General features: G+C 48.0%; 1 protein-coding gene across 1 annotated transcript in view; it reads left to right on the forward strand.

The window, feature by feature from the left end:
* Nucleotides 1-8,992, forward strand: part of LOC142805254 (solute carrier family 22 member 7-like) — a 29,730-nt gene extending 20,738 nt beyond the window's left edge. The window contains exons 9-10 of the mRNA XM_075891169.1: nucleotides 5,384-5,565; nucleotides 7,036-8,992. Coding sequence (XP_075747284.1) covers nucleotides 5,384-5,565; nucleotides 7,036-7,305 — 452 coding nt within the window. The 3' untranslated portion in view covers nucleotides 7,306-8,992. The remainder of the gene's footprint in view (nucleotides 1-5,383; nucleotides 5,566-7,035) is intronic.
* Nucleotides 8,993-19,201: the final 10,209 nt, after the last annotated feature.

Raw genomic sequence — 19,201 nt, forward strand, 5'->3', positions numbered from 1 at the left:
CTGACTCCGCTTGCGATTCCACATTGTCATAGCTTGACTTTGACACAATTGCTATCGAACAACGCAATGACCCGTGGACTGCGTCTCTTCTCAATCATCTCTCCGACACTTTTGAACTCCCAAAGACGCGAACGCTTCGGCGCCAAGTTCCACACTTCTCGATACGTGACACGCTTCTCTATCGACGTAACTACGCACCAGAGGGACGCAAGTAGCTGCTCGTCGTTCCACGAACCCTGAGGTCGCAGATTTGTTCCTCTTCCCACGCTGACCCACAATGTGGCCTCACATGAATCTTCAAGACCTACGAAAGACTTCGACATCGCTACTACTGGTGTGGTATGTATACCTTCGCCCGCAACTTCGTCCGCAACTTCGTCCGCTTTTGTGCCGAATGTCAGCGCCGAAAATCTCCACCACACGCCTCCGCCGGTGAACTGCAGCCTTTACCATGCCCTTCCCGACCCTTCGAACGGGTTGGAATAGATATTTATGGGCCACTTCCATTGACTCCGACTGGGAACAGGTGGATAATAGTTGCTATCGACCACCTAACGCGCTATGCTGAGACCGCTGCTCTTCAAACGGCTACAGCACAAGAGGTTGCCACTTTCCTACTGCGTCATTTTGTGTTGCGTCATGGAGGCCCTCAAGAACTCCTCAGTGACCGCGGCCGTGCCTTCTTGTCCGAGGTCATTAAAAAATTGCTCGCTGAGTGTGCTATTGTACATCGCACATGTACCGCTTACCACCCTCAAACCAATGGGGCTACCGAGCGCTTTAATCGTACTCTCGGTGACATGCTATCAATGTATGTCATGCCTGACCACTCTAACTGGGACTTAGTTTTCCCATTCATTACATACGCCTATAATACGGCAACGCAAGCGACAACAGGCTTCTCCCTTTTTTACCTCCTCTACGGCCGTCACCCCTCCAACATCATTGACACCATTTTGCCCTATCGACCGGACGCGTCCGAGTGCCTACCGATCTTGGATGCCGCCAGACACGCAGAAGAATGCCGCCAGTTAGCTCATCGCTTTACCCGCGATGGCCAAAACAGGCAAAAAGCAATTCATGATGCCCAGACCTCAGCTCCCGTTTTTCTTCCGGGTGCCCTGTGTGGCTGTCAGTGCCGCATCGCACACCTGGGCTCTCTTTCAAACTCCTGCCAAAGTACGATGGGCCATACCGTATTCTCGAACAGACTTCTGCAGTATATAGGTTACCTCATTGAGCCTCTTACGCCACCGTAAGACTTGTGACGTCGCAACCGCGAGGTTGTACACGTCCAGAGGCTCAAGCAGTACCACCGTTCAACGCCGCCTGCACAGGACTAAGTCGCCAGGATGGCTCCCTTTTTTCTCCGTGGGGCCATTGTAAAAAAAAGGAAGTACTCCGGCGCAGAGGCAGCAGCATCGAGTGTGCAGCAGCGGCTCGAGCTCGGAAATTGTGGCTGGTGCATCGCCTTCCGAGCCTTCCAAGCATCAACCTTTCTGCTTAATAAATCTCCTTTATAGTATAAACAGTTTATACTACATACTTATACTCCTATCATACAACTGTCAAGTCGGGTTACGACAATTGTAGTGAAGCGCCATTCAGGGCCGCCATCCTTGCTGGCACAAGCGCTACATTAAAGCTTACCACTTCTGGTGTTTCTAATAGCCATGTTGCAGCTGGCATCGTCACGAAGCACTAAACATGCGACTGTTTAACATGTGCTTGTGCGCAAAATATTTGTACAAATTTGTACAAATAATGTGCATATTTGCACACCTATTGCCCTGACGAAAGCGCTGGAAGATAAACAAGGAGAAACGACACGGAAAAAAAAAAGACAGATCCCACGTACAGTGGGAATCGATGATATGCGAAGCACGAATGAGAAATGCTGATATGTCACCGCTTTAAAATCAGCACAACGCTCCGAGGTGGAGGTAAATGATGCCGTACACAACTTCCGTGTCATGATTATCACGTTTGGGTGTGCCGTTTACCTTCGTCATCTATTCACGTCACGTGATACCAAATTTAGTATATGTGGAGATAGCGGAACGGCCGCGAGCACGCTATGAGCATGGTATGTTGTCATGTTTTTACATGACCCCATGTCAGGATTATCATGTGTGCACCAGTCATTTTTCGTCATACATTGATGTCACTTAACACAAAATTTGGTATATGTGGAGCTATTGAAACGGCCGCGACCGCATCATGAAAGGCCCAATATACTCTAATGTAGCGTTGACGCGCGTGCACGCTGGGCACAGCGACGCTTCGTTAGCAAAACGCGAGCACTCTTTAGTCTGAGGACAGGCGCGGCCGGCGCGACCAGCGTCCGTCAACGCGGCCCGACGGCAACCGGCGCGAAATGCGACATGCTGCATTTCACGCCGATGCGTTACCCAGGCAACACTGTGTCTCCCCCTTTTCGTGACGAAGAGACTCCGGACGCGCTGAAACGCGCATGCGTCAAAGCAATGCAGCATGGCGCGCGCCTGCGGGTATATATGACAGGACCGGTGCCTGGCGAAGCAAGGCCGGCGTGACGCAACTAAATGAACGCCGGCGAGTACGCGCACCGCGTCACGTCGAAATGTATTGGAACCTTGACTGTGGCATGCAGTCATGTTCTCACATGACACGCATCTTATGATTATCATGTTTGCACCAGTCAGATACCTTCGTCATCCATTGGCGTCACGCAGTACTAAATTTGGCATATGTGAAGCTAGCGAAATGGCCGCGAGCGCATCATCAGTGTGGCATGTAGTCATGTTGTTACATGACACACATGTCGTGATTATCATGTTTCACCAGTCGGATACCTTCATCATCCATTCACATACTGTAATACCAAATTTAGTATAAGTGACGCTAGCAAAACGGCCGCGAGCGCAGCATGAGCGTGGCATGTATTCATGTTAATACATGACACGCATGTCATGATTTCTATGTTACGGTCTGTCGCTTGTGTTCGCCATGCAATCATGCCATACCATACCAGATTTTCAGCATGTCATGTGAACAATTGATAGATATGTGGGGTTTAACGTCCCAAAACCACCATATGATTATGAGAGACGCCGTAGTCGAGGGCTCCGGAAATTTCGACCACCTGGGGTTCTTTAACGTGCACCCAAATCTGAGTACACGGGCCTACAACATTTCCGCCTCCATCGGAAATGCAGCCGCCGCAGCCGGGATTTGAACCCGCGACGTGCGGATCAGCAGCCGAGTAATGTCATGTAAACAAAACCACCACAAGAGCTGCGGGACTATGAAATGTAAATCATGACATTCATGACATACATGTAATGAATTTCATGTTATGACTAGTCAGATATGTTCTTCATACAGTCATGTTATGACATCCAAAGTTTGGTATTGATACCATTATCGAAACTGCCAGGAGAGCTAAAAGGCGTAGGCAGCTAGATAGATAGATAGATAGATAGATAGATAGATAGATAGATAGATAGATAGATAGATAGATAGATAGATAGATAGATAGATAGATAGATAGATAGATAGATAGATAGATAGATAGATAGGTAGATAGATAGATAGATGCGCTCAAAGTCACAAGCTCGCTAAGAAATGCTTTGCATTTAACACGTCACGCGCACCTCGCATACGCGGCTTTTGAGCGCGATCCCGTGCGCACACGTGGACAAGTAGCGGCCTTCGAAGGCGGCCCCTGTAACGACCAAGCGCGCCATTTTCGAATGAACTAATGGCTGTGACGAGTGATTTTTGAGCTCATAGTGTCATTTGTCGTGATAAGAAAAAGGTATTTTCAGCCGACTTTGAGAATTTGTTGGGAATTCCAGGCCACGTGCTGCGATATAATATTTGGCTCGCGTGTTCTCGGGAGCTTCGAACACCAATCGGCAGCGTTTTCTGACCATGCTCAAAACGTGTTCCAGGGCCCCTTTTATATGCATAATGCAAACGCTAAAATTCATTATTCAAGTTGTCTATTTCATCCCTGCCACAGGCAGTCTAGAATTTGAAGCTGAGTGTTAAATCATCCTCTATAGAAAGAGGAGGAAATGTACTATATGTACTGCAATTCGTCTAAACGTATTCTATAGGAGTGCAAGGCGGGCTCTGTAAGTGCAGGTTTACGATCATTCGTTTCAAAGGTGACCAAAGTGCCATAAAAATGAGCATATGCTAATTTAGGTCGCTTTACTAAGACTTCGTGGTTTAAATTGTCCAAGAAACTTTCAAAAGCCCCTCGGGCAACCTAAAAACATTAGAAAATACTGATGAGCCGACAAGTGAAAGTGTGTTCGTTTAAGATGATGTTGAGACCCTGATAAATGCAGCATCAGAATTGTGTGAGATTTTTCTGACGAACAATTTTATAACGTAGGACGTTTTCGCGAACACGGCTAGACATTTTCAGAGGTCCTGGTCACGACAACATTGCAGAATTAAAGCGGTGACCTTAAAGCGCGAGGTAATTACAAGTATCGCTTGTTTCGTCATTAGACACACATAGGCAAGCAGCGTATATATGTGAATAAGCGAAAAACTATTTTCGTATTTGCTAGTTGAAATTGCAATGACATACACGTATTACGCGAGAAATACGTAGTAGAAAACACTTGCACTGTTCTTAGCATCTGACGAGCACTAAGAAAACGGCATTGGCCAAAGTTTGACATTAGAAATGCTTGTCAATTCTTGACAAGCATTTACATGTTGTGTACTTCGCGGGTGTGTGTTCAACCAGCCTGCTCCACATGCGTGAGTGGATACAATTGCGTAAATAGAAATTGAAGGTGAAATATGGAGCTCGTTCTTCACTGTATGAATGTGTATAGTAAAAAGCACCGGTTAGACAACGGGCTACATGTGAAATAATGAGCTCGCCGAATATTTCTTTCAAGATGACTTTGACACTCGTTGCGATTCGTGACGGCTTGCTAAATCGTCGTTGTAGCTGTATCATCGCGCAAGCCAAATGTAAAACCGAATTAAGCCTACAGTTATGTTCATGGGTGAATCCGCCGTACCACTTGCGATAACTGAATGAGCTGGGGAGTGTCACACCGAATCACAGCGGACACAGCATTGCTGATATCTTCGTTGGCAGTTGTAGCTGTATACCAATTGATCAAGATTACGTCCTAAATTGGACCACCATCGTCTGACTCGTGAGTTTGCCTTGGCGAGACTTGATGATCGGCCTTTCACCGAATGAAAGGTCCCGTGAGCCTGGTATTGCAGCTCATCGGCACAAAAAGCCACACAAGCCTTGTGGCACTTCTTGAAATCTAGTTAACTTTCCCTTCTTTACTGTATCTACCCCCGTATCTCTTTCTAGTTGAGCCTGCTCAAAGCTGTGCCTGTGTGTATTTTTCAGGCTCGGACGCTTGGACGATGGCCTTGGCTGGCTTGTGCCTGACTACAATAGCTGGTAGCTACACCATCACTTACCAGGTGGCGTCCGAGGTCTTCCCTACCGTTGTCCGTGGGCGAGCGGTGCAACTGCAGCGTCTTCTAGGAGACCTTGGAGGACTCGTGTGTATGCAAGTGGCAGCATTGGTGAGATTGTGATGGTGCGCTAAGCATAGGGGATGGAAAGGGCAGTGCAGGGGAAATGAATGAAGGAGCTTGAAAGTTACTAGGGCAAAGAAAGAGAATAGAGATACATGGGGAGCACACACAGCGTCACAGTCCAGCAATGTTGTTCGGTATACGGCATCACTCTCAGTCTACAGCGTTGGGGACGTTAGAATTACTCGAATGAACGTGAGGCTGTAGCAACGGGACTAAATGGGAACATCCTACTTCATTGGGCATTCTGGTCAGGATAGCCTGATAACAACCTTCAAGCTTGTCCAATATAAACCAGTTATTTTTATCTGCTATATTTATAAGGTAACTATAAGCATTACTATGACAGATAATCATAGTGCCCCTTTACTGTCGGTTCAAAGTACAAATGTATGTCTAGCCCTTTCTTGATGGATTTTATCATTACCCTATATATTGCGCACGCTATTTTTTAGAAGACCACCCCAAGTTGATCGCTTTAATTTAGTTTGGAGTGATTCATGTAACACAAAGTAATTTTCCATTGATGTACTTTCTTTCTCGCACATATATAGTTTGGAACCACACTCCCTTTGATGTTCTAACTGTTACTAACAACAACATTCCTCGTGGAACTTGAGCTAATACTGTATAATGTAGTATATTTTTAAAATTTTCTTTTTGTCTAGTGCTAAACATCTAGAAAGGAAACTTTCTGCCTTACAACTACTTATGTTCACATTAATATCTGAGTTTTCTTTACGTTCTATGTATCATATTCAGGTGACGCTTGTATTGACTTACCCACAAAGCTGGCGATGTAATGTGTTCATACTGAGTGATAATGACTCTAGCCATAAGTGCATGACAGATGGATTGAATAAGTAAACAATGTAGTTACTCGTGCATGCTCAAACAGAAAGTAAAACTGTGCCAACTATTATCCAAGAGTAATTACCGAATGAGCTGACCTTTCCATACTTTCCTCTAATAGCCAATATAGCACATTTGCTTTACCTAGTCGAGTTTCAAAACTGCGTTGTATGACAAAACGTGAGCCCATTCCACCGGGAACTCTGGAAACAGCATGCTTACAAAATGCGTCAATCAGATCTAAGGAAACCTTGGTAAAGGCATAGTAAGAGTTTTTTTTTCTTGAGAGGAGGGGGGGGGGGTGTTCCGGCAGTGATTATGCCATGAGATGAGTAAAATTAATTTCAAGTTCTCCGCAATAATTGCAGTCTTCATACATGGTCCTATGTATTTTGCCTGTATAGCATACTTTTCTGATTGCGCCAGCGTCAACCACAGATAATTCATCAGTTTCAATGTATCCCTAAGTCACGTACACACGCACAAGCAGTGAAGATGACATAGGGAGACCAGAGATTCGTCCTCATTTCAAATACAGTCGTCAAATGCTTGACAGCGCCATGCAATGTCCTGTTCATTGGCGTTTTCTTTTTCCACGCATTGCAGGCCGAATGGGATCGACACATTCCTGTGACAGTGATTGGTGCAATCTCATTGGTTGCATCTGCCCTTGTCTTCGCCCTTCCGGACACAGTGAATCTGGCATTGCCACAGACGCTAGACGACGGGGAACGTCTCGGTGATGATAGAGGCATCTTATTCTGCCCCTTATCATTGTGGATGAGTTCGAAGAGGCAGGTCAGCCGGCACAATGGAGAATGTCGTCACCATCAGGAAGACCTTGTTAATAAGAACGAACAAGAAAGCATGACATAGTTCCGAGATTAAGCACGGAGCGAACGTTCCTCCCTAGACGCTACCGTAGCTACGACCACGATCAATCAATCAATCAATCAATCAATCAATCAATCAATCAATCAATCAATCAATCAATCAATCAATCAATCAATCATCTAGTCAGGGCGGCACCCCTTAGCAGTACCGATAAGAGCGTGCCATCTGAGGTACTGCAGACGTTACTGCCACAGTAGACCGACCAACCATCAGTTTGACTATTGAACAATGAGTTAAATAAAAAAAAGTGACAGCTTTGCCGCAATGGCGAAGCAATGAACGCAATAGCTGCCAATTGAAAGGTCACGCGCAGAACGGAAAGCAGATTGAAACGTGTCCCGCGTTTCTCACGCACAAATGACGCACGAAACGTACTCACAGGTACGGATGCACGCGGATAAGCGTCTCATTTGTTCCTTCGCTGTGTCTGAAAAGTGCGCGATTTTCGCAAACGGAGACTGCAATGATGTCAGTGACCTTTGTGTGCCCAGTAACTACAGCAGAATCGTTCCAGGTAAAGCCCGAGGCCAGCCATGACGTACGATCTTCCCCTTCTCGCCACCACGAGAAAAGGGCGCGCGAGGTAAAGCTCCTGAAACATCGTAGTTCTAGGGGCTTTAGCGCCAGGGAGCGTCGCTCCCCCTCTCTAAGTCGAGCAAAGTACGCGTAGGAGACTAGAGTGGGAGCCGCCGCGAGATGTGGCTATGTGCGCTCATTGCGCCATCTTGCTGGTAATACTGAAAACAGAATTCCCCTCGAGGTGCTCGTGAGCGGTAAATGGCACATATAAATAGCTTGCCGTTAGAACGGTGAAGGATGTGCTCCGGGGTGGCGCAGGGGTAAACGCCTCGCTTTCACGACGCAGAGGTCCCACATTCGATTCCGCGCACCGAAGTGTTTGTCTGGGTTTTTTTTTCTTTCTTGCATTTTCGTATATATAGATACGTATACATATACGGTTAGTGACGGTGACGCTGACGCCGGTGGCAAAATCCATCTGAGAGTATCCATATAATTGCTATCTCCATAATTATTTCATCAATCAAGCAGTTTTTGCAAAAATGAGAACAGCGAGAAGAAAGCAGCGCTTTAGCGTCGCTTGTCCGGCTTCACAGCCACCAAGCAATCATCAGTGGAAAATATTATGCGTGAGAGATAGATGCATGACGTGCATGCAAATACATACAATAAGGCTCAATAATAATGAAAATTTCAGAATCACGTATTAAGCAATCACAGGAGTATAACCTATGTAACTCTTCATAAGTGGCTTTGAGGAAAACTATACTTTCATGGTGACTCCTACCTGAACAAAAAATTATTTAGTTCCCAGGCATCAGAAAAATTGTGACACATTGCTGCATAGGTAACCGTTAACTTTCGGCAGATTTCTAATTGTAAAAAAATATAACTGAAGCAACAATTCTATTCTTGTTTTCCATCTTGTAGTTGGTGTTCTTTTTAAATGCATTCTCTGTCTGCGTTTTCTGTTAGTGTCATGTTTCTTTGTATCTTGCGTCCTAGTAAGCGGATGTTGTACTTGAATAGTAGTACTCAAGAAAGATCTCATTTGGCAACTGCTCAAGCAAGAACTTAGGTTTTGCGTAAATGTTGATGATGTGCCAAAGATGTGTGTTGAATAAACACTTCTTTATGTTTTAGCCCGACAGCCTTTTGCACTCGAATGATCCTGAGTTTTTTTTTCACATAATTGTTTTGAACAACAACATGATGTGAAAAACTAACTTGTCATGAAAGTGCAGCAGTCGGCGCAAGATTCAAACACCAAAGTGTTCCTCAATACAGCACCAACTAAAAACGAATGAATGCTCGCTTCGTCATAGGAATTGGTATATCACAAAAGCGAAACGCGTCTTTACAGTCGTAGCTGAGCGCTTATTCTGCGTCAATATATGAGGGCTTGTACAATGTACGTTGGTGTTGTTGGTGTAACAGCACCGTTTGACGAAGATTTACGCCCTTTGACGCCTACAGGGGCAAAATCTCCATCCCGACGGTTAACACCCATGATCCCGATTTCAATGTTGTGTTACCTGTAGTTGTTAACACACACGTGGACACCAGCATATCGTGAACCCCGCGCAAAGATGGCATCGACTAACGCACAAAAATGTCACAGTTTCGCCGCAACGTCGAAACAATAAATGCGATATATAGCTACTAATTGGGATGTGGTGTGATGATCGACAAGCAGCTAAAAACTTGCAGCACGCTGTTCAAGCACAAATGACTATGCAGGTGTCATGTCAGCAAGGAATCGTGTTAGCATGGGTTAAACAGCGTAGTAGAACATCAAAAACTGGGTTCTCCGGCCATGACTAAATAAAATTTGTTTCATCATACTAGGCGTCATACTATACAAATTGCGTAACGACTGGGTCTTTTAATGCCTACAACCAATTACGAAGAGCTCAGCCATATTTCTTCATCGTCATGAGCCCCATCACCGACAAAGTGCGCATATCGACTTGAAATGTGAAGCGTGTAGTTCAGAATAGCGAACAATGGCATTGTGGCGCTTGCATAGCTTATAAAAATGGCAATATATGGCATAGTGGGTACGTTGCAAAAGTACATGTATGATCGCAAAAAGGAAGACGAAGTTCTCACTCCGCTCGGTAAAGAAGCCTTCATTTTTTATTGCATTGTCGCCGTTTCGATTTATTCAGGCAAAGCATACTAGCACCACCTCTTCAAAGACTGGGCTTGCAACTATCACAACCTGATCTTTCATTTGGAGCCTCTACACTGGGTTTCAGCCACAGGGATGTTTTATTCGCCGTTCAAGAATACATCACTGCGACTAAACGATTTTCTTGCTAAATTGCTGTCTCACTATTTTTCTTCTTTTTTTTCTGCAAACTTGATATCGGTATTTCAAATCAAAATTAAGTTACAAAAAAATTGTAGGAATGACGCAATGCTGAAAGTTTAGGGCGAATTCACCTTATAATCGGCCAATCCCCTTCTTTGGGTACGAGCCATTTGCACAGGGAAACAACAACAACAACAACAAGCCTTCGCTGGAGTAATTTATGATGTTGATGAGACCATTGTCAACACAGACTTGCCAATCCTGATCAAGCCCACTACAGAAGGCACAATCATAACAAGTGTTTTTCGTCTCGGCACGTCACGTTGCGTGAAGATCATATTCAACGGTGAAACCTTCCCTTCACACGTGAAGGTGAAACACTTTCGGCACGCTGTTCGTTCCTTCGTACCGAGGCCACTTAAGTGCAGAAAATGTACGAAGTTGGGCCACGTGAGCAGCGTGCGCAAGAGCACCACCATTTGTGCCCGATGCACTGAACCACATGCCACTAGCACATGCCAATCCAATACTCGGAAACGATCGAATTGTGACGGGCCTCACGATGCATCTTCGAAGGATTGTCCGATCATTCGAAGGGAAATGGCAGTGCTGAAGAAAACGGTTCGGGATCACTCGTCTTACCGGGAAGCAGCCGCATCTATTGGGCGACGACGATCGCGTCATCGACGGCGCTCCAAGACATCCAAGACACCGTTGTCTCGTGAACCACGCTCAAAGTCGCCTACACTTCTGTCTCCCAGAACAAGCGCAGTCGGGTCGAAGGATAAAGAAGCCGCCAACAGCGACACAGCTGACGCCTGGCCGGAACTTCCTCGACTACACTCCACTCGAGAGGGGCATCAGACTTCAGCAGTGAAGCACTCCTCGTCCGAATTCTCTAAACCAACAGAGGAGGATAAACAAATAGTCGCCATGGTCAGCTTTCTCGTGAGTACCATTTGTGTGTTCGTGGAGAGGGTGCAAACACCAATAGCACGAAGCGCATTGCAGGTGCTATCAGCCCGGTTCTAGCAAACGTTCAGAAGTCGATTGTTTAAGAAGATTAACAGCAGAACCATGGCTTATCAACCGAAACAGCCATCGTTTGCACATGATATTCGAAACGCCTTCATATTTCAATGGAATGTGAGAAGCCTGAGGTCCCGAATATCGGACTTTCGGCAGTTCGTGTTTAAAAACCGCTTCGCGATAATGGTAATCTGTTAGCCGAACTCATCAACTATAAGAATATCAGGATACGAGTCTTTCGCCTCAACCCCGAATGGAAGTAGCAGCAAAGTTATTGTTTGCATTCGCAAGGACCTTACTTATTTCGCCCATGCTATACCGCCAGATGACGACAACCAGTACGTGTGCATTACTCTGAAGAAGTGGTTGTCTTTTACACTTATTGGCGTATATATATATATATATATATATATATATATATATATATATATATATATATATATATATATATATATATATATATATATATATATATATATATATATATATATATATATATATATATATATATATATATATATATATATATATATATATATATATATATATATATATATATATATATATATATATATTGTGGTGAAGCCTTCGAACAGTGGGTCGTCCTCTCCAGCGCCTTCTAGTGGGTTGCCCTTTTTAGCAAGAAGAAGAGCAGCTCGTGCAGAGAGTCGGTACCCGCATTGACTGTCACTGTCAAGCATCGTCGACAACCGTCCGCCAATAAACGTCTCAACAATTTGGTGGAGAGTGCTGTGCCCTTCTAACACCTTCGGTTAGCATTTGATGCCCCTGGAGCTACGATCCCGCACCGTGCCTTCTACCATGCACCAAGACGCCGCACAGCAAACGCTTCCTCCTGCGCCGACGCCATGTTCCGGTGTTCCCCGCATCCGGGACCCTCCTGTCTTCACCGGCGCGGATGGCACCGACGTCGAGGACTGGCTTGCTATGTACGAACGCGTCAGCGTCCCCAATCATTGGGACGAGGCAGGTAAACTCGGCAACCTGGTTTTCTACCTCGCGGGTGTGGCCGGCATGTGGTACAACAACCACGCATCCGATTTCCCCACTTGGTCCGCTTTTAAAACCGCCGTCGTCGACGTGTTCGGCCGTCCTGCCGTTCGTAAGCTCCAAGCCGAACAGCGGTTACGTGAACGAGCACAGCAGACCGGTGAGTCCTTCACAAGCTACATAGAGGACATCCTTGACTTGTGCAAAAAAGTGGACGCCAGCATGTCAGAGGCCGACAGAATTACCCATGTTCTAAAAGGCATTGCCGACGATGCCTTCACCATGCTCCTGGCCAAGAACCCTCGCACTGTAGCAGAGATCATTACACTTTGCCAAAGTTACGAGGAGCTGCGACGGCAGCGCTCGATGACCCGTCGACCACCCTCACGTGACGCTGATCTCTCGGCCTTGTCAACACTTCCGGACCACACCGCCTTGCTTGCTGAAATCAAGACATTCGTGCGTGAAGAAGTTGCCCGCCAGGTCTCTTTACTGGCCTTTGCTTCCCCGCAACGTGCTGAACAGTCGTCAAGCACACTTCTGCCTCCCCTCCGCCGAGCCATTCAGCAGGAAATCGCGGAGGTCGTTCCAGAATATCACCAACCGCCTCCAGTATCTACACCACTCAGTTACGCCCAAGTTGTCGCTAGGCCACCCCCACCGATTCCTGTGACTGGCCCTCTTGGTTACACCGAAACCATCGCCAGACCCCAGGCCTTCGGAGAAACTGTGCCGCCTACATATACCGACGTCATCCACGTGCCCCGTGTGCCGCCCACTATGCAGTTATATCAGCAGCCGGCTCGCCCATCGCGTTCTTCGACATGGATGGGACCCACGAACCGATGGCGCACTGCGGACAATCGCCCCATCTGCTTTGCTTGTGGTTGCGTCGGGCACGTAGCACGCTACTGCAATCGTGTGCAGCGACCGCAAACCGCCTCCAATTTTCCCAGCCAATCGAGCCGCTTCTATGACCAACCGCCACCTACGTCACCGTCGTCCCGCCCCGCTCCATCTACCCGCCGCTCACATTCTCCGCGACGTCGCTCACTGTCGCCGATGCGGCCACGCCCACTAGAGGGTGACCAGGAAAACTAGTCGTCGCAGTCCACGAGGCAAGGGCTGCGACGCTGTCGAACTGTGGAAGCCCTCAGGAAAGACCTTCGAACGTGATAGACGTGCTTGTGGATGGTGTTCGTGCATCTGCCCTTGTAGATACTGGAGCCGCCGTATCCGTGATGGACGCAAAGCTTAGCCGAATACTGCGCAAAGTGACCACGCCACTTTCCGGGCTCTCCCTCTGTACAGCCAGCGCCCAAAGCATTCACCTTACAGCGATGTGTACAGCCCGCCTCATGATTCAGGACGTGATGTATGCCGTTGAATTCATCATAATTCCTTCATGCTCTCACGACGTCATCCTAGGATGGGATTTTCTCTCCCGCAACGACGCCGTCATTCATTGCGCACCAGCAGAAATAGAGCTAACACCATTCTCTTCTTTGACGCCGGCCGACAGTCCATCTACTGCAAGCAAATTACTCGTCAGGGACGACACGCAAGTGCCTGCAAACTCGTCCGCGGCGGTGTCGGTGTACTGTGCAAGTCTTTCAGACACCGCTGCACTCCTCTCACCATTTCATCGTGTTTTCACCAGAAAAGGTTTGCTGGTTCCTTTCGCGACTGTGCAAGTAACTCGCGGCAGCACCACTATTTTTGTTCTGAACTCATCCCCGTACAGTGTTACGTTGGTGCGAGGGGAATGTCTCGGCAGCGTGGAACCCATCGAAGACGCACAAGTCATGGATCAACCTGATGACACGCACTGCCGAAGTTCCAATACGCTTAGTGCTGTTTCTACATCTGTTTCATCATCCGCTGATGTATTTGGTCCTTCCATTGCCGACAACCTTACGCCGGTCCACCGCTCCCAGCTTCTGGCCCTGTTGGAAGAATTCCGCTCTTCTTTCGATGTCTCTCAACCTTCTCTCGGCCGCACATCGACTGTTACGCATCGCATTGACACAGGCGCACAACCACCACTAAGGCAACGTCCATATCGCGTATCTCCCACAGAACGCCGTGTAATCAACGAGCAAGTGGACGACATGCTACGCCGCGATGTTATTCGACCCTCTAACAGCCCCTGGGCATCTCCTGTCGTTCTCGTCGCGAAGAAGGACGGTTCTGTGCGGTTCTGTGTGGACTACCGACGTCTCAACAAGATCACTCGTAAGGACGTGTACCCACTACCGCGTGTGGATGACGCGATTGACAGCCTGCAAGGAGCCGAATTTTTTTCATCTCTAGATTTGCGCTCAGGGTACTGGCAAGTACCTATGGCTGAAGACGCTCGACCGAAGACCGCTTTCGTCACTCCCGACGGCTTGTACGAATTCAACGTCATGCCGTTTGGGCTGTGCAATGCGCCTGCCACCTTTGAGCGCATGATGGATACCGTCCTGCGTGACCTGAAATGGCACACGTGCCTGTGCTACCTCGATGACGTCGTCGTTTTCGCTCCGGACTTCTCAACGCATCTTCAACGCCTGCGGCATGTTTTAACGCGTCTGAGTGACGCCAGTCTGCAACTGAACCTGAAGAAGTGCCGATTTGCAGCTCGGCAGTTGACAATACTCGGCTACGTCGTGTCCAGGGACGGAATTCTCCCCGATCCAGCCAAGCTTCGGGCCGTGACCGAGTTCCCCAAGCCGACATCCATCAAGGAACTGCGCAGTTTCTTAGGACTGTGTTCCTACTTTCGGCGCTTCATCCGAAACTTCGCGTCTATCGCATCGCCGCTGACAAAACTCCTCGGTAGTAACGTGCCTCTCCATTCGTGGTCATCACAGTGTGACGACGCATTCACAACGCTTCGTCGTTTACTGACGTCGCCTCCCATACTCCGCCACAACGACCCTACTGCCCCTACAGAGGTACACACGGACGCCAGTGGTGTCGGTCTCGGCGCTGTCCTTGCGCAGCGCAAACCAGGGTTCCCGGAATATGTCGTGGCGTATGCAAGCCGTACGCTTACAAAAGCCGAGACTAATTACACCGTCACTGAGAAAGAATGTCTGGCAATCGTGTGGGCCCTTACCAAGTTCCGACCTTATTTATATGGTCGCCCATTTGATGTAGTCACCGACCATCACGCACTATGCTGGTTGTCCTCATTGAAAGATCCCTCAGGCCGTCTCGCCCGGTGGGCACTTCGCCTGCAAGACTACGACATCCGCGTGCTGTACCGCAACGGAAGGCAACATGCTGACGCCGACGCCCTGTCGCGCTCTCCCTTGCCTGACGACAATGCCCACGACTCAGCGTCTCACCTTGCCGTTTCTTCCATTAGCATTCATGCCGTTGCTACTGAACAGCGCAAGGATCAATGGATTGCCTCACTGATAGCCTTGCTGACTGATCCATCCACTCCATCCACTCGCGCGTTGCGTCGTCAAGCCCACCATTTCGCCGTTCGCGACGACCTTCTCCACCGACGCAATTACAGCGGTGACGGCCGCCAGTGGCTACTAGTCATACCCCGCAGTCTGCGCTCTGACATATGCGAATTCTTTCATACTGATCCGCAATGTGCGCACTCCGGCGTATCGAAGACTTACCAGCGCATTCGCCAACGGTACTTTTGGCGCGGCATGTACCGCTATGTGCAGAAATTCGTTCGTTCGTGCATAGAATGTCAGCGCCGCAAAACTTCAACGCACCTGTCGCCGGTAGGTCTGCAACCTCTACCTTGCCCTGCCAGGCTATTTGGGCGCGTTGGCATTGATTTGTATGGGCCACTTCCACTAACGTCGGCCGGTAACCGCTGGGCCATTGTTGCTGTGGACCACCTCACGCGATACGCCGAAACTGCCGCTCTCCCCGCGGCTACAGCGAGCGATGTGGCCTCCTTCCTGCTCCAACGATTCATGCTGCGACACGGTCCACCTCAGGAACTGCTCAGTGATCGAGGCCGCGTCTTCCTGTCTGAAGTCGTCGAAGCCATTCTCAAAGAGTGCAACGTTGTTCACCGCAAAACAGCTGCTTACCACCCGCAGACGAATGGCCTTACTGAACGCTTCAACCGTACGCTCGGCGACATGCTCTCCAAGTACGTCGCCGCCGATCACACAAATTGGGATTCCATTCTACCCTTCGTCACCTACGCATATAACACCGCCCCTCAGAGCACTACTGGATTTTCACCTTTCTTTTTATTATATGGAAGGCACCCGTCGCACACCATCGACACTATACTTCCGTACAAGCCAGATCCGTCAGAGTGGGCGCCTATTTCTGCTACAGCCAAGCTTGCTGAAGAGTGTCGAGAGCTCGCAAGGACCTTTACAGCGCATGATCAAGAGCGGCAAAAAGGCATTCGCGCTGACACCAGCACCACTGCGCCCATGTTCCTCCCTGGAGCGCTCGTCTGGCTCTCGATCCCTACCACTTCAACTGGCCTATCTTCAAAACTATTGCCCAAATACGAAGGCCCCTACCGTGTCGTCGAACGCACTTCCCCTGTAAATTACTTGATCGAACCCATCGAACCATCTTCGGACATGCGCCGTCGAGGGCGCGACATTGTCAACGTGGAGCGCCTCAAAGCCTACCACGACCCGCTCATAGTAACCAGCTGCTAGGTCGCCAGGCGGCTCCCTCTTCGTACCCGGGGTAGTTGTGGTGAAGCCTTCGAACAGTGGGTCGTCCTCTCCAGCGCCTTCTAGTGGGTTGCCCTTTTTAGCAAGAAGAAGAGCAGCTCGTGCAGAGAGTCGGTACCCGCATTGACTGTCACTGTCAAGCATCGTCGACAACCGTCCGCCAATAAACGTCTCAACAATATATATATATATATATATATATATATATATATATATATATATATATATATATATATATATATATATATATATATATATATGTATATATATCCCGCAAGTTCATTTGATTTTAAGAGACAAACAGACATTATGGCAGCGATTCCAGGCCCTTGCATTAAAACAGGTCATTTCAATGCACATCATCCGATATGGGGAAGCTTGAGGACAAACTCGAAGGGGCGTTCACTGATATTGTTTGTGTCCGACCACAACCTGCGCCTTCTGAGTGATGGTAGCCCGATTTACCTGCGAGGAACGACGTACAGCAGCTGCCTCGACCTGACACTGGTGTAGTGTTGCTTAAGTTCAAAAGTGCTGTGGTTTAGAGATATAGAAACCCATGGTAGCGACCATATTCCGACTCATGTCAGCATTGATGGCCAAGATACTGCGTCCTCGCCGGTCAATCAAATGAAGACCAAGTGGAGGACACGTGCAGAAATGATTCCTCGTGTGACTTAGACGAAGTAATTGCAGATGCAATGAAAAATTGTACGTGCCGCTTCACACGCTCACAGAAGCGCACGGAGCTTGACATCGAATTAGAAAGGCTTCGGGCGTTACGTAGACGTGCTGAGAAGATACAGGCGTACCAAGTCGATTCTTGATCTCAAAGTAGCAAGGCGTATGCAGAAAAAAATACAACGCCGAATAGAAAAGCTGCAGGATCAAAGATGGAAAAGTTTTTGTGGGTCATTAGACCCACACAAGCCATTGTCTCATCTATGGAAAAATCTACAGGGTCTTCACTAAGGCGTCATGCAACGTCATCCCTTCAGGGCTCTCGTACTTCGTCTCAACCGCCGCGAAATTGACGTTGCAGGGAATTTTCGCGCGAACATCACCGGCGGGACAGTCTTATTCTTCGACGTGATTTTATGCGATATCCCCGGTTCACGAGACCTAAGTATGGACGCTCCATTTTCTATGGAAGAGCTAGAAGCTGCACTGACACTGTGTAGGCTTTCTTCTTCACCAGGGCCCGATGGGATAACGTATACGGCTCTGCGTCACTTAGGCCAAGCAGCTAGACGACAACTGCTGAATTTATTTAATCGGTCATGGGAAGATGGCACCATACCTCAAGAATGGAAACGGAGCCGTCTTGTGCCACTTCTAAAAGCAGGGAAATCCATTCTGGTGCTGGCATCATACCGGCCTGTAGCTCTCGCTAGCTGCGTTGGGAAACTCATGGAGCGCATGATTCTCACGCGCCCGCAATGGTTCCTTGAACGGCATAACATTTACCCCGACTCCATGGCGGGATTTAAACGAGGCCGTTCATCGATTGACAACGTCATCGATTTGGTGTCATCAGTAGATCAGCAGAAATTTAGGAAACGACTAGCACTTGCGGTCTTACTCAATGTGAAAGGTGCCTATGACAACGTTTGCCATAAAGCTATTTTAGACGCACTGCTGTTAATTGAAATGAGAGGGCAAATGTTTCGATGGATTCAAAGCTACCTGATAGGAAGATCCTTTTTTGTATATACTGCAGATGGCCCGACATCAGACCACTACACGTGCCGTGGCGTCCCGCAAGGTGGTGTTTTAAGCCCAGTTCTTTTCAATCTTGCCTTGCTTGGCCTGGTGGAAGCTCTTCCTGAAACAGTCATTGTTTCAATATACGCTGATGACCTCTGTGTTTGGGCATCTGCATTGACACGCCTACAAGTTCGAGCAAGAGTACAGAGGGCAGCATCGCAAGCATCTGACTATCTTCGCACGCAAGGCCTAACAATCTCAACAGAAAAATGTGCACTGGTGGCCTTCACGCGGAAGGCGATGACAAGTTACCGGTAAAGCATTAATGGCCAGCCCATCTCTTACAAGCGTAACCATCATTTTCTGGGTGTCATTGTTGACCGCGACCTCTCCTGGAGCGCTCATGTGACTAGCTTGAAGGCGAAACTGGCATCTATTGCCCACATCCTGAAAGCCATCGCTAGAAAAAGATGGGGTCCGTCATTGAGTTACATGCTACAGCTTTACCAAGCACTCTTTATTGGTGTACTGCGCTACAGTTCTCTGCTTTTGAAAACTTGCAAGACAAACATTCAAGCACTTCAGAGCGTGCAAGCGCAGGCACTATGTGTTTGTCTCGACCTACCACGAA

This window comes from Rhipicephalus microplus, chromosome 1 (genome assembly GCF_043290135.1).
Source record: "Rhipicephalus microplus isolate Deutch F79 chromosome 1, USDA_Rmic, whole genome shotgun sequence".
In the NCBI taxonomy this organism is placed as follows: Eukaryota; Metazoa; Arthropoda; class Arachnida; order Ixodida; family Ixodidae; genus Rhipicephalus; species Rhipicephalus microplus.